We start from the raw sequence: 15,536 nt of genomic DNA on the forward strand, positions 1-15,536 counted from the left end.
ACCAACTGCGCCACTGTGCAGCCCCCAGTTTCCATTCATTAATAATAAAGTAATATCAGGAGTGGTAATAACTTACACACTTTATCTTTAAATCAAAGAGGACTGGAGGCTTCAATTAACTACTGCTGGTCATCTTCCGGTCCAGACTTATTCAGATTAGAGTTACACTAAACATCTGTAAGGGCCAAACATTTCAGTAGCATGGATGATGAAGAACCAGTAGGGGGAGCAAGTGTTCAGTTAAATTCAGAAGAGACCTAGAGAAATACTGATAATTTTTTTATTTAGAACGTAGTTCAGTAAATGCTTGAGAAAGGTTGCACAACTTTAAACACTGTTTAAGTTTTAATGCTTTCCAAACACGACTGATTAAACGTCCACCGGTTCAAGCTACAAGTCCATTAATCAAGAACTTGTAGATAGTTTTTAGGGACGAGGGCCCGTTTTCCCCTCAAGTCCCCCAGAAACCATTCATCATCCACCGGCTCCAGGTTGGTGACGATGTCCCCGACCTGTGGGTGAAGGAAATGGACAGGTGGGCTGAGGGTCTGAGTTTTGGTTCCGTATTGAGTAAGAATGAAGACGACAAGCACCAACTGTACCTGGAGTGAGAGCTCCTCCTCACAGTCTGATGTGAAGCTGTACAGAGCCGTTCCTGTCAGGCAGCCAGCGGCTCTGTCCTGCTGCTCTCCTGATGAGGAACACAGCAACGTGTTAAGCTTTGCTAGGCTGTTTTCATATCTGATCATTCGGAAGGCAATATTGGATTGAGGACCAAAATTACAAAATTTGTTCCATTTTCAGCTGGTGCCGTTAACTTTCACCCTGCACTGAGTCAAACCAGCCAAACCCATTGAAATACATGTTACCCTCCTCGCCTGTGGTGGCGCTGCACCAAGAACTACTGAAGGAAACAACACAAAAACCTCTGAAGAAGATGCTGACCGGGATGGCCAACAAATCAGAAGAAAAACAACAACAATTTGGGGAGAAAACTGGATAAAACAGGAACACTTGTGTCATCAGTTTGGCAGGATATCAGAGATTTTAAAACAAAAAAGTGAACAAAAGTTATCTATAGCAACTGATATCACACCCTTATATCGTGATACGTTTTTCAGCCATAATCGTCCAGCATGTGATTTTAGCTGTAGGAGGATTTCTTTTTTGTTTGGGTAAAAAAAAAAAACAACCTACAGGCCATTTCTGCCTTTACTGCTAGACTCACACTTATTTTGGTTGTATTTACCCAGAGTGCCCTGCGCTTTACTCCACTTCCTGCTTTTGGAGTGGCCTCTGAACTGCTTGGCGCTCACATATACATTTGAACCGCACCAGAACTCACTTCGACCGAACTGAAACCGAGGATTGTAGGCGGACCAGAGTTCGATTAGGCATTCACACCTCCCCAAGCAAACCGGACCTTCTAGACAAATGGACTGGAGTTGGATTAAAGCAGATTGAACAGGGCTGGTGTGAATGCACTCTCGGATGAAATAGCAGCAGCTGCGCAAGTGAGGGTTACATTGTGCTGATTCTCTGTTCACGTGGATCGGGATCGGGTTATGACGTGCACATTTATTTATCAGTTTGTCACATGATTAAATACTAAATATCTGAATAGAGAACTTTTTCCTCATTGTGCAGGTTTAAGTTTGCACATCAAACGTTAGGCGGTTTTGCTTTCAGCTTTTAGAACTCTTAACACCCTGCTGAGAACTTTCCGTACCCGACGAGACGTTGACAAAGGCCCTGGGAAACATGCCCTCCCTGCCGTTGAGCCTGCCACTGCTCCACTCCTCGCTCAGGTGCTCGGTGATCAGGATGCAGTCGTCCTTCTGAAACGACAGCTCGTCCTGGGTCTTTGCTGCGTAGTCGTACAGAGCCACCGCCCACTGCACACCAGACCCGGCGGTCTGTGGACAGACATGGACGCAAACGGACGAATCAGAATGTAAATTTAAGTCATGAGCATCCGTTGGGTTTCGGTTTTAGGCTCATGTGTTCCAGTCTGATCTTTGGTGACGTTAATGCTTGTGTAAATAATGGCTACCTGGGCAGGTTTGGCAGCTGCTGCTTGTCCAAAGGCAGAATGAGCAGCAAGACCTGTGGAAACAGTAATAATAATGAAGCAGCACTAGGTTTACATTTGACACACAGGATCTGGCAGAGTTCCAGTCTGCTGCAGGTGTCTTCATTTGCAACTGGGCTCATTAGAGGGCGCTCTAACAAGCTAACCGTTGGCGTACATCTGCACTAAAACCATGTTTTTTGTGTCTGATATTGTTGGAACAAGTATTTGTGTCCAGGTTTCCTAATAATCTGAGCCACTCGGTCGCTCTGAGAAGAAATTAAGCTGCCTGGTTCGTCTCAATGGAGAAACAGTGCACAGTGGTAGAGCTGTTGCCTTGCAGCAAGAAGGGCCTGGGTTCGATTCCCGGCCCGGGGTCTTTCTGCATGGAGTTTGCATGTTCTCCCTGTGCATGGTGGGTTCTCTCTGGGTACTCCGGCTTCCTCCCACAGTCCAAAAACATAACTGTTAGGTTAATTGGTTTCTCTAGGTGTGTGTGTGCGCGTGGTTGTTTTTCCTGTCTGTCTCTGCGACAGACTGGCGACCTATCCAGGGTGAACCGCGCCTCTCATCCGAAATGTTCGCTGGAGATAGACACCAACACTCCTCCCGACGCAACTATACAAAGGTATAAGAAAATGGATGGATGGATAATCTACATGGAAGCAGAGGAGTTGCCGGGAGGAGCTGACTTGTATTTGGATGCAGGGTCTCCTCCGCCGGACTTAAATGAAACAAAAACAGAGACACAAATTCCTCCGAGGCAAGAGAAACAACTCCATGAAGACTGAAGAACAGATGAGGTCATTTCGTTAAAGGGACAGTATTGTTGATTTTCCAGACATATTTTATAGCACAATCAAGTAACAATATTATCTTTAGTTGCTATAATTGATATTGGACCTCTGTCTCTTTAAAAACTCCTGCTCTTTTTGAAACTTCATCTTTTAAACCTTTGACAACGTTTTAACCGCCATTGTTAGGTCCACCCAGAGGTTTTCCACAGCTGAATTGTTGCCATGGGAGATTAAAGGATTTTTCAAACAAGCATGTAAGAATCAAAGCAACACTCCAGGTAAAGCTAAAAAAAAAAAACTGTCTATTTTACACAGTACCGCCCCTTTAAGACGACAGGATGAGGCTGAACTCGGTTCAGATTACTTCAGCTAAAGCAGAACCAACATGAGGTGGGAATCGTCCTCACCTGGCAGCGCCACCCTGGCAGCCGGACCCGGCTGCTGCCTCGGGGGCGGAGGCAGATCCTCGATGACCTCCACAAAGTTCAGGGGGAAGATGCCCACAGAGGCACCGACCTGCCCCCGAGCCCAGTCCTCCCCCACGTACTCCTTCAGCTGGATCACGTCCCCCTCCGAGAAGGACAGCTCGTCGCTGTGCTCCCCCTCGAACTCGAACCGGGCCACACACCTGGGACCGCTGCCAAGGGACAAGTCACACGTCCAGTCAGCCTCTCAGGATGGTTGGACAAGGACGACGCAAAGGTTCAAAACCCAACAGAACAGTACCTGACGGAGGCAGCTTGCGTCTTCTTCTTCTTCTTCTTGACTAACGGTTTGGGTGAATTGGACTAATTGGAAAAAAAATATCACCATCAACTTTCTTTCGTTCATAGATTTTCTCTACGTTATATTTATAGAATGGGTGCTTGCTTGAAACCTACCAGTACTTTAACATAACTGATGGGAAAGAACCCAGTAGAACCGTTACAGGTGCCTCGGTACCACTGGCTGTCCACCTGCTCCACTTCAGTCACAACGTCTCCTGCTGAGAGGCTCAGCTCCATCGGACCCTCTGAGGTTACAACCAAAGATTTACTGTCTCAAATAAAACGCTGCTTTCTCTAAGATTGATTTAAGAAAAGAAAAAAAAACAACCCACCATCTCCAGAGCAAAACATCTAGAAATGTAGTATTCACCTGCTTCCTTAAAGAAATCCAGCGTGACCAGCTGCTTTTAAAAGTCAGCTGATTAGTACATAACAGAGATGCAAGTTATCAATTAATGAGTCGCACTTGATTATTCTTATTGATCGACTATTGATTATTATTACAACTGAGAAGCAGGCATTTTCTTAAAAGCCTGTTTTTTTTCTTTAAGAGGGCTGACTGTCTTTCCATAATAAGAAAGGCTCCATTTTTCATAATATGCTTTTTTTCTGCATAAATAATAAAAAAAGAAGCACATCATTAAAGTGCACATTTGTCATCTGATAATATCAGACAGTCTAAGGCCGTGGTTCCCAAAGATTTTCTGGGCTCCCCTATGCATTACAATAAAATCCCCCCCAAAATAGAAAAAAGAAATCAACTGGACACACACATCGTTCAACCCGACATAAACCTATACACGTATTTTGTTTTCAAACTCCATTGAAGTTTATTTCACACTCCAGGTTGCAATAAAACAAACTACAAACCATCTTTACAGTGAAACACTTTTTGGAACTGTTTTTTTTGTTTTTTTTTCATTCATCCATACCGCCCCCCCCCCTGCAATGGCACTGCGCCCCCCCTATGGGGCACACCCCACAGTGGTTCCTTAGGCCAGTGCCAACTGAAAATGAATGTAACATTAATCTCCATAATTTTACGTAAACTTCTGTACAGAATCATATTAATGTCTGTGTGTATGAGAGCTATTATAAGTTTTATAATAGCTATTATAAAACTTATAATAGCTGTGCCATTGCACAGCTATGGCACTGCGCCCCCCCTAGGGGGCACACCCCACACTTTGGGAACCACTGGCCTAAGGAACATGAATAATGGGGGATGGATTTTAATCGTCAGTTATTTATAAATATTTATAAAAGAAAGTAAACCCTTACCTGGAACAAAGTCATGCAGAGCCTTCACCTTAAGCCCATCAGCACCTCCACCTGAAGCAGCTGCACCTTCTTCCTGCAGGGAAACAGATCAGCTCTCAAACTAGCGCCTAGCCTCCACAGATTCATTTCCTAAACCAATGAATTACCTGTGGGTGGGAAAAATCAGCGTCCAGAGGAGTTATGATCGTCATTCGGGACTTGTGGACTCTCCCTCTGGTTTCTCCGATCTGGCAGTCAAACTCACTGTGGCTGATCTTCTCCAGAAGCAGAACTACTTCGTTTTTCTGTTAGGAAACCACCAAATTCATAAGGTTCTGTAGAACTCAATCTACACAGAACCACTCTGTGGATGTTTTAGCCACCTGCAGAGTCAGCTCCTCTGAGTTCCTCCCGTCAAAATCAGCAGACGCAATCCCGTGAGGGAGCGGGAGCTGGTGGCGACAACCCAAAATTGAAACGCCGTTTCAGAAAGACGAATTTCAAAACACGCAGAGCTCTGTGCTGTCATCTTTCTCACCATGTAGTTGTTGTAGAGGCGGTGGCCCGGACTGGGCCTGGGAGGCAGCACCAGGCCTTTCTTGGTTGGCATCTGAGCTTTGAACTTTGGCGAAGATCGCTGCGGCTCCGACTGAGATCGACCTACTGCCTGAAGGCTGGGGGGGGCAGGTCTGCCGGGGCCCGTCCTGGCTGGAGGGGGCCGGGGCGGGAGGCTTTTGTTCCCACTGGGCTTCCTGAAGCACAAAACCCATCAGTAACCCTCAGGTGGGTCACATCTTGTTGACATAAACAAGCTCTTATATCTCCTATATCTTGCTGAAAAGTTACTTGTAAGTTAGTTTTGTCTTATTTCATGCGTCATAAAATATTTGGACTGTAAACTCGACTAACAGTAAGATTTTGTGTTTTCGCAGTGTGGGATATAAAAACAGTTTTAACTGACGTTCCTCTGACCTGGGTGGAAGCGGTGGCTCCGGTCCGGTGCTGAAAGTGTTCTGCAAAGCAACAACATGACAGATTTTCAGTACTCCTAATAAACATGTGAGGTAAAGGTGGGCTGCACAGTAAAACCACTGACACCACATTTATGCTACAAAGATTTAAGACTTTCCTGCTGAAGGCAAAATATTAGCTGCTTATAAACTGTTAGCAGAACCTTGCAGCCTGTAAAGATGTTCGTGCCTTTCACATTTCTGGCTTTCTGTGAAGTCAGTCTCACCTGAAATGACCTTGAGGATCTAAGGCTCTCCTTATAGCTTGCTAAGGAGGAGGAGGAGAAGCTCGTTGAGCCTATGGGCTTTTTAACTGGAAGAGGAGGAGCGTCATCCTGAAAGTTATCTGTCATTGAAGAGAGATCCATGTTTAATCGAAAAAATACAACCAACTCAGGCCTCTGATATAGGCCTCTGAAAAGTGCTGACGGCAGGTAAAAATGTGTGGAAACTCCACTAATTCCACTTTGGACCTGTTATGATGAAACTCCACGCTCACCTGAAGGAGCCTTGCTAGGAACCCTGATGGTGGTTGGTCTTCTCCACGTGCCCTGTCTGCTGACAGAGCTGCCATTGCTGGCCAAACTATACTGCGGTTTGAGCGGCACTTTTTCTGGACAAGGAGAGAAAGCCGACCGATTAGCCATGTAGTTACGCTGCATTGACGAGAAAAGGTTGGACATTCATGATGCACTGCAAAGACACAAAATCTTACCAAGTAGTTTTGGTTTAGTTTCTAATGTGACTGTCTTAGTACACTTGAAATAAGACAAAATTAACTTACAAGTAACTTTTCAGCAAGATATAAGAGCTTGTCTTAAGTCAATAATTCCTTAGTATTAATGAAAAAGTACAAGTTCCACTGGCAGATTATTTCACTCATGGACACTGTTACAAGTGAAATAATCTGCCAGTGGAACACGTTATTTTCTGTCATTTGATTTCTTTTTCAAAAAAGAAAATGAGAAAAACTAAATCAATTAAAATCGGGTCGGTATGAAAATTTTATTTTTAAGTCCTAATCACAACCTTGACGAGTGATTCAGTCTTTCACTGGAACAAAACCCACCGGAGCAAGCCGTCTAACAGAAACAAAGCTCTACTCACTGATTGGGCCGGCCACGCTCTCGCTGTCATTGTGTGAGTTGTGGTTGTTTATGTTCAGGTTGGGTCTAAGTGGCTCTTTGAACGGTTTCACCGGCGGTACGGGCGGAAACGGAGCCGGTTCCTCTTCATGGACGCTGTCGGACCTGGTCAACCTGAAAGGTAGTGAGCTGTGGGGCTGACCCCCCTTGCTGTGTAAGGCCTCCAGCTCCTCTCTCACTGAATGCCCCACTGGTTTGGTAGGAGGCTTGGGTCTGGTGAGCGGTTCTTGGTTTTGTGAGTTTTGAGAAGCAAACATGTTCTGACTGGAGTTATTCGGGCCATTAGGTTTGAAAGTTGCAGGAGGTTTAGAAGCAACCGGGGGTCTGTAGGTGGCCCTCCTTGGTGGAAGGTCTGGTGTGGCTGCTTGTGACTCATTGTCCTCTTCGGTACCAGTTTGGCTCTCAAAAGCTTGAATCCTGGCACGGATGTTTCGGTGATTGTTGTTGGCACTCATTGTTCCATCTGCATCTTCATCCAACGACTTCTCATACGACTGGTCGACGTAGTACCGGCCCTCCTCACAGTCGCTACGTTCACCGAAGACCTCCAGTAATTCCTCCAGGTACTTATTGGTGGGAACGTCTCGTGAAAAAGACTGAAACGCGTCACAGTTTTCTCCAAGTCTAATCAAAGTCTGATGCTCATCTTTTGTCGCGTTTTTGTTCAGTTTCGTTCGGGGACGTGGAACAGGTCTCTGAGCGTTTTCTAGGTTTGAAGCAGAGTCAGACTGATGATTAGTCGCAGTTGTCCAGTGGACGGTGATGGATCTGCTCGTACGTTGGGAGTCCGCCTCATCAGATCCAAAGTGGTCTGGATCACACGCACGACTACAACCCTCTGTACTGGTGTGTTCCGCTGTTCTCTCTACAACCTTGACGCCTCTTTTTACCTCTGATGCTTTTGGAAATGAAGACCTCGGAGGCTTTTGGGGCTTTTTAGCTGAAAACAGAAAGCAAATCACAATTAGAGCCCAACAGAGGCCAGAAAGGTCAAGTCAAGTTCATTTGTATAGCGCATTTCAGCAACAAAGCAGTTCAAAGTGCGTTACACCATAAAAACATAATAAAGTAACCGTCTATGGAACAAGCAGTGAACATCACATTTTGTCAAATGCCATCATCAAAAATGTCACTGATCAAATATGTTGATCAATGTTCCAGGTATTATGAATCAAAAGCAACTATAAACAGGTGAGTTTTTAGCCTTGATTTAAAGGAACTCAGTGTTTCAGCTGCTTTGCAGTTTTTTGGAAGTTTGTTCCAGGTTAGTGGAGCATATAAACCGAATGCTGGTTCTCCGTGTTTGGTTACGGGGATGAAGAGCAGACCAGAACCAGAAGACCTGCGAGCTCTGGTCCGGTCCGGACAATTGGTACAACAGCACCAACAACAAGTATGTAATGTATTTAGTTCATTTGAAGGTCTTCTATTGAGATGAACCTGTACTTTGACGTAAGGCAGGGGTTCCTAAACTTTAACATGCCATGGCCCTCCAAAGAGAATTAACCTCTGGCAGACACACAGACAATGCTGCAAAAATATGTAAAGAAACATCAACTTTTAGTATAATTTTTATTCACTATTCAATAGTTATTACATTCATTTAGCATTAGCGCTTCCTCATAACTTCTTATTTTAGATGGCAATGACTACATTCTGTGGCAGAAAATTTCATCAGACAATACCAAATAATAAAAGTCTTACTACAATGCCCTCTTTTGATAAGAAAATATGTTTTTATTTTATTCCCACAGTTCTTATGGTTTTTTTGCAGCAGTGTCCTCCACAGCAGGGCTGCTGGAGGGTTTCTTTGCTCTTTTTCTTGTCAGAAACTTCTCCATTTCTTGCTAGCTACGCTAGCTTGAGGCAACCAATCCGAAAATGAGCATCAGACATAACATATAAATCAATTATTTGAATTTTTTTTAAAATGATAAAACAGAAAGCAGAAATTACAATGAAAAATCTAAGATTAAAAAATGCATGTGATTCCAAAATCTTTATATTTTGCATTTTTTTCCCCCCTCATCTTCCCTCCAACTTTAAGAGGCCCCCACAGTGCCCCTTATCGCGGCCTCCACTTTGAAAGACTCTTACATAAGGCAACGAGCTACCAGGATCAGTCCTCACCTGCAGGGTTTCTCCCTGGATGTGGCGAGGCGGCGCCGCAGTGTGGATCGGAGTCTTTCGTAAGCGGCTGGGTCTGTGTTCCTCTCTGGCGTGGGGCCGCTGTGGGCTTGGCCGGCTGATCTGTCTGTGTCTTCTCTTTAATCACCTGGTCATAGGATGGCGGCAGCTGAGTCACGAAAAAGACCGTCGGATGTTATCTTGTATCTGAGTGCATTGATATGTCCCAGTTTTAGGAACATGTCTGTGAAATTAAGTTTTTTATTTATTTATGTTTTTAGGGATGCACCGATATGAAAATTTGGGACCATATTGACATCTGATACTGATATTGCTGGTTTGGCTGATGGCCCATAATTACCGATGATATACATATTTTTCCAACTGTTTCAACACCTTAAAAAAAAAGACCAGAAACAGATGGCAACAAGATGAAAACAAGTATCGATTGGACTAGTTTTATTTATTGGACCGATACCAAATATGTTAAGAAAATGACTAATATCATTTTATGACTAATGACTAATTGATTTTAATGCTGATATACTGTGCATCCCTAGGTTTATGCAGCAAATATGAAGAGAAAAATTGGGATAAAGCCTACCTGTGAAACAGTGGGGATGCCAGTGGACCAGCCTGCTGGAGGAGGAAAAACCACCGGGCCTCCGGCGAACCAGGCGCTTCTGGTCAGAGGTTCCACTGAGACGATGGTGATGTTTGGTCGTCTGAAGGACAAACAGTGAGCGCTTACTGAGAACGCCAGAGAAACAAACCACCATACACACACACACACACACACACACACGCACACACTTTCAGTTCAATTCAAACACTATAAATACAGATTTAGCCTCATGCCTGACATTTCCACACCTTCATGAGCAAACAACACCTTCAAGATGTAAATAGAGGAATGACGGATTAATAAAATATTTACCTCCTCTCTGCTCTGTTGTCACCTTGAGAGTTTGTTCTTGCTGAAAGAAGAAAGATGCATTCATGAACTTTGATCTGCTTGCTTTTAAAAATACACAACTATCACTTTAAAAAATAAAGAAGAAGGTTTCAAAATATAATTGAATCAAAAAGTGCAAAAAATAAAAAAAGCTAAAGCGGGAGCATTTGTCTGAAAATGACTTATTTTTAACTTTTCGATGAACAATAAAAAAATATAAAAACTTTCCCTGACGTGTACGTATATATGCATATAAAAACATACTTCTTTTGATAGCAGCTCGTAGAGAAGACAGTGGTCCCTGACTAATAATAAGAATAATAAATCAGCATTTAAGCAAAAGTTATTAGAAAACATGATCATTCCTGTATAACCTGTAGATAAGAGCAGATTAACAAAGTGGGATGTTAAAATAAATAATAAATCTTTATGCTAAATATCAGACATTGTCATAATTATCAAACATAGCCACATGTAGTTCCCAATGTGCTGACAATAAAGGAAAACTAAAACCAACCGAACTTCGACAACATGGAGCTCGAGATGGGGCGGCATAAAAAAAACAACTCCGGGGCGCAAAACAGAAAAACTTGTTAATAAAAACTGTTTGGTGCAAAAAACAGATTGAAAATCGATTCATTTTTTCCTGCATGTTTATGTCTGTTAAGGCTAAGATGGAGCGGCACTGAAAGCAGCTCTTTAAACCATTCAGACTACGAACACAACAGAGACACAATCAAAACTGTCAGATGATTTATTACCCGCGATAATAACTCAGAAATAGTCCAAATTATAATGTATTTTTATTTCTTTCCTACTTACGGAAGGTTTCTGTTTATATCGTAGGTTTGTGGTGCCTTTCTATCCTAAAGAAAGATATAAAACTTCAGATATTTCACAAAAAGATACTAACATTCATGGAAAAACCTCACATAACCTTATATTAAAGCAGAAAGTACCGCGCCCACCGTAAGAAAGGCTTGCAGTGTTCAATTATGCTGCATAACTGACCAGTACGGTATTGCGAGGGAACGCAAAAGAAAAATAATTCCCCATGTCCCTAGAGGACTCCGTAGGCTCCGTAAGGAAGAGGGGGGGGGAGATAAAGATGTTTTAGGGATGAAGAAAAGCTTTTCAAAGTGGTTGAAAGACATTCGGTAAGTAATGTTAGTGTATCAACAGGAGGGTTGTAAATATTCAGGTTAACTTGGATAACCTGTTGTTGTTTTGCTAGAGTTGCTACCCGTCCCACAAACTACGGAATCGTCTCGTATTTGGCTGTTAATTGTTGTGCGCCGTATTGAAATAGTTCCGTATTTCTATACATGTCTGACAGACACAGGCTGTCACACAGATCTCAACAATGATGACCAAAACAGAACACAGGAAATATTAAGGTCAGCTAACTTGTCGTCGAGGGAGCTAAGTTGGACCCCCGGACGCTGTTGTCATGGTTGCCTGGAGACGGACACTGCGCAGCCGCGGTGAGCTGCTATCAACCCGCGTCTTTTTAAAATGTCCACCGATTCTCCGCCGTCCGTAGAGGCAAAACGTCTGGCAGAAATACAGACGTGAGGAGGAAGACCAACATTCCAGGCCGGACAATTTCAGTGAAGTTAAATAGGGGCGATTTAAACAGAAAATGTGTCGGCGACATTCAGTGACCCTGACAGACCGGCAGACCCATTCTGTCTGAATGACGTCAGACAGAACGGGTCAGGAGAGGACCACTAAAGGACCCCCAACAACCTAAAGGACCAGAGTCTCTTCATCCATCAATCATCTCCTGAGACCAAAAAATATAAATGGCAATTTAAAGAACAAATCATACTAATAGATTATTGGTAAGTAAATAAATATTGTGACGAGAATTAGTTTGTTAGGGCTTTCTGTGTAGGACAAATGTTGATCTCTTTTATAAATACAGAGTTTTGTGGTCAATATTATGACATGCTCTCATACACCTCAGAAAGTGTGCAGTTGCGCCCCTGCTCATCCTGCTGACCTGATGGCTGTTTAACTCTCAGAGTCGTTTCACCCTGAAGACGGTGGAGGTTCAGTTGATGTTGACAAGCTGCCTCATCACCTCAGAGACAGACGGAGCGTCTCCAGACAGAGGCAGCTCCTCATTAAGGAGGACAGAGAGCAGGAGGGCGAAGGAAAACATCTCCAGTCCTCCCTCTTGTTGTTCGTCACGGTCAAACTAATTTGATCTGCGTAGCTGTAAACAGCTTATCTGTGTGCTCTTTGGTTTTGACGGCCTCGCTGTTGTTCACACCGAGATCATTGGACTAATTGGTTTCTACAAACAGCTACTGGAAGAGCAGCTGCGGTACGTATCAGCTCCTCCTCACGTTTTCCTCAAAAGGCAGAGACATACCTGTGGTCCAGACGTCGTGTTTTTGTTCTCCCAATCAGATCTACGGATAAAAACACAGCTTTCCGTTATTGAGGAGCAACAACTCAATGGCGTATATCTCGGATGTAATGAGTCCGGCAGATAAACCCAGTAAATTAGGACAATGCATTCAACAAGTCAGCAGACAGCATTAATAGCCGCTTTTCCATTGACCATATACAGTAAATACGGAATTTGACATTTCAAAAATAAATTTGCTTAGTACGTGAACTTCGAAAAAACTCGTTTTTTTGATAAATGTTTTGCAGCATTTTGAGGGTTTTTCTTCTTTTTCTTCTTTTGGTCGTATTGAAATTGGTTTACTTTTGTGGTATAAACCAACAACCGGATGTTGCCACGGGCGCAACCCACGAAGAAGAGAACAGGAAGTAGTTTTAGGATCATGGCGCAGCATGATTTTAATGACTGATAACGTGAACAAACTTATTCAAGTGTGATGGAACACTGCAATTGTGAAATCGTGTTTCTTCAACATTAGCTGAATACTCGCAAAGCCTTGCGCACATTTTTAATGGAAATGCAGGTAATGTAAATATGCCAGAGTTAGAACAACAATTAATTTTCGTCAATTGTCCCTAAGGCAGGTAAGAACATGAATCATCCCACAGGTAATTGGCAGCACTGAGTTCCACCCAATTGGTTGCACTCAGAAAAAACAGGGTTGAATACTTTAGCAAGCCACTGTATGTCTGAGCTGTACACCATTTCTTAAAAATAAAACAAAAACCTGCTCTTATAAGGAAACGTAAGAACAAAGCGAACCAATTATTGGAATCTAAAGTTAAAATAAACTACCAGCTGAGGTTTTTTTTTTTTTTACACACACCAGATAAAAGGTTCAGCCCCTTCGCTTCCTGTCTGCTCAAAACATTGAATGCTTTTGAACAATAAGAGCCGTGAAAAACTGATCAACAGCCTTACATACCTAGAATCATGACATATGAAATATGCCATGATTCAGAATGAATAAGTTTTCTCTGGAGTGCCTCTCCTTGTTTCTGACCATACAGCTTGAGCCAGAAATAGAAGAGCCTGAACCGAACCAGCAGGGTGGAATGTGGAAGAACCAGTTCGCAATTACATTTACACACCACCCTGAACACCCTCAGGACTTCCCATGCAATATTTCATTGTGACTTTCATGCCTAACACAAACAGCCATCGAGCAAGCATGAAGTAGTTCTCTAAAAAGTAACATTCAAACGGAACAAAGAGCTGATTGTTTTTGACACCAAGAAGGAAATAGCAGGTAGAGGTTGAAGGTGGCGCCAGGAGCTTCCTACTGTACGTCACTAACGTTATAGCCACCTGTCACACACCTGTTACTGATTGACTGTTGGATCCATATTGCTGCTGATGAAAGTTACACTTTAACAGCAGGTCCAGGTTTTGATTTTTCCCCACAGAGTTTTAAGGTCAGACCATTTCCGCGGTGTAAGCTTGCAGCAGACTTGCGAGAGTCTCACCGGTGCTAAACGACAGAACTCTTATCCACGTGTCTAATAATGCTCCTACCTCTGAGGCGCTAGAGGGCTAAAACACCGTCTTCAGGACGAAGGGGACATGTCCCATCGAGCTTCGTCCCTCCGGCTTGTTTCCAGTGTGACAGAGAACTTGAAGCTGGCCGGAACACACCTGCTGAAACAACAAGAGGAGGGACGGCCTTTGTTGTGCCTCCCATCTCCTGTATTCAGACATTCAGCCCGGCCAATCTGGTGAGCCGGAATGTGGCTTTTCGGGAAGCGGAGAGACCGAACCAGCCGGAGCGACTCCGTCACCACTCCAGAATGCACTGCAAGTCTTCATGATGCCCAGGTGTTAATGCACCATTCATAGCCTTAAACTCACTAAGCTGTTTATATATATATATATATATATATATATATAAATATATCATCGTCATCATATAAACTTAAAGGGGCAGTATTATGTCAAATTAATCCAAGCACTAAAAATAAAAATATTTCCAAGCACTGTTCAGGTGAAATCACTCAATCAGGTTTATTCATATATTGTGCACAATACAGAGAGCTTGTAGGACAATCAGTAATGAAGCAGGTCTGGATGAAAAGCTCTGTCAGGCAGAGACAACACATGAGTTTTATACCAAAGATAAAGAATTAACAACAAGGGGCGAGACAGTCTGGTTCTGATTCAGCTGTAGAAAACAACTTCCAACCTTCTACATGTAACCCAAATATTTATTTTGGTGAGAGTTCACAAGCATTCATATAACATGACTAGCAGATGTGACTTTAAATGTAATTTTTCCATCACACGCCTTCATTCTTTTATGCATGTCTCAGAAATCCTTTAATCTCCCATGGCAACCATTCAGCTGTGCAAAACGCCTGGGTGGACTTAGTCCTGTCTACGAGGGCAGAGCTCCTCCTCCGAGCTGCAGTTTAGTCCTTCCGCCTCAAAAAGTAGCCCTCCCCCATGACTCCCTCAGCTCCTTCAGACTAGCCAGCAGCAGTTAGCAAATACCTGGTGGACCTGCACATCTGCTGAGCTCTTTGTAGGAGCTACTTCTCAGTGCATCACTGGTAAAAACGTTGTTAAAGGGTTAATAAGGGAACCATGTTATAATGACTTTCTGAAAGTGAAGTTTCAGAAAGAGCAGGAGTTTTTAAAGAGACAGTTTTGAGGCGTTAAATTACTAAATAAAACCTTTAAGTCATATTTCATACAGCAGTTTTATAACAACTAAAGTAAACTGGAAAACACACAATACTGCCCCTTTCTTGATCACTTTGCGCTTTCTGATCGTCAATCAAAGTTTCCTCTCTAGGTTCCCCATTTTTTTTATGTCATGTCTCGTATCTCACCAAGAATAAATTCCACAACAATGAGGAAACAACTAAAGCTCTCGAAACCACCAAAATCTGAAAGTATAGTGTCTGAGAAACTTAAAAACCTGAAACAGAGCGTGAAAGATGCACCATCTTCAGCTGGTTGTCGACTGCAGGCCAAGTTTTCATCTCT

The 15,536-nt window shown here is 43.2% G+C and overlaps 1 protein-coding gene across 1 annotated transcript; it reads right to left on the reverse strand.

Annotated features, from left to right (window-relative positions):
• Window positions 1-266: 266 nt before the first annotated feature.
• Window positions 267-13,961, reverse strand: sh3d19 (SH3 domain containing 19; the record flags this gene model as incomplete). Its single annotated transcript, XM_028018842.1, has 21 exons — window positions 267-512; window positions 603-691; window positions 1,730-1,916; window positions 2,054-2,106; window positions 3,276-3,505; window positions 3,595-3,656; window positions 3,750-3,880; window positions 4,917-4,989; window positions 5,063-5,200; window positions 5,279-5,347; window positions 5,434-5,647; window positions 5,868-5,908; window positions 6,133-6,251; window positions 6,405-6,518; window positions 7,013-7,990; window positions 9,181-9,346; window positions 9,782-9,902; window positions 10,115-10,154; window positions 10,397-10,437; window positions 12,513-12,552; window positions 13,871-13,961. Coding segments are annotated over 21 exons (3,108 nt in total), but the record flags the coding sequence as incomplete, so codon positions are not given.
• Between the last annotated feature and the right edge of the window lie 1,575 nt (window positions 13,962-15,536).

This window comes from Xiphophorus couchianus, chromosome 5, assembly GCF_001444195.1.
Source record: "Xiphophorus couchianus chromosome 5, X_couchianus-1.0, whole genome shotgun sequence".
Taxonomy (NCBI): Eukaryota; Metazoa; Chordata; class Actinopteri; order Cyprinodontiformes; family Poeciliidae; genus Xiphophorus; species Xiphophorus couchianus.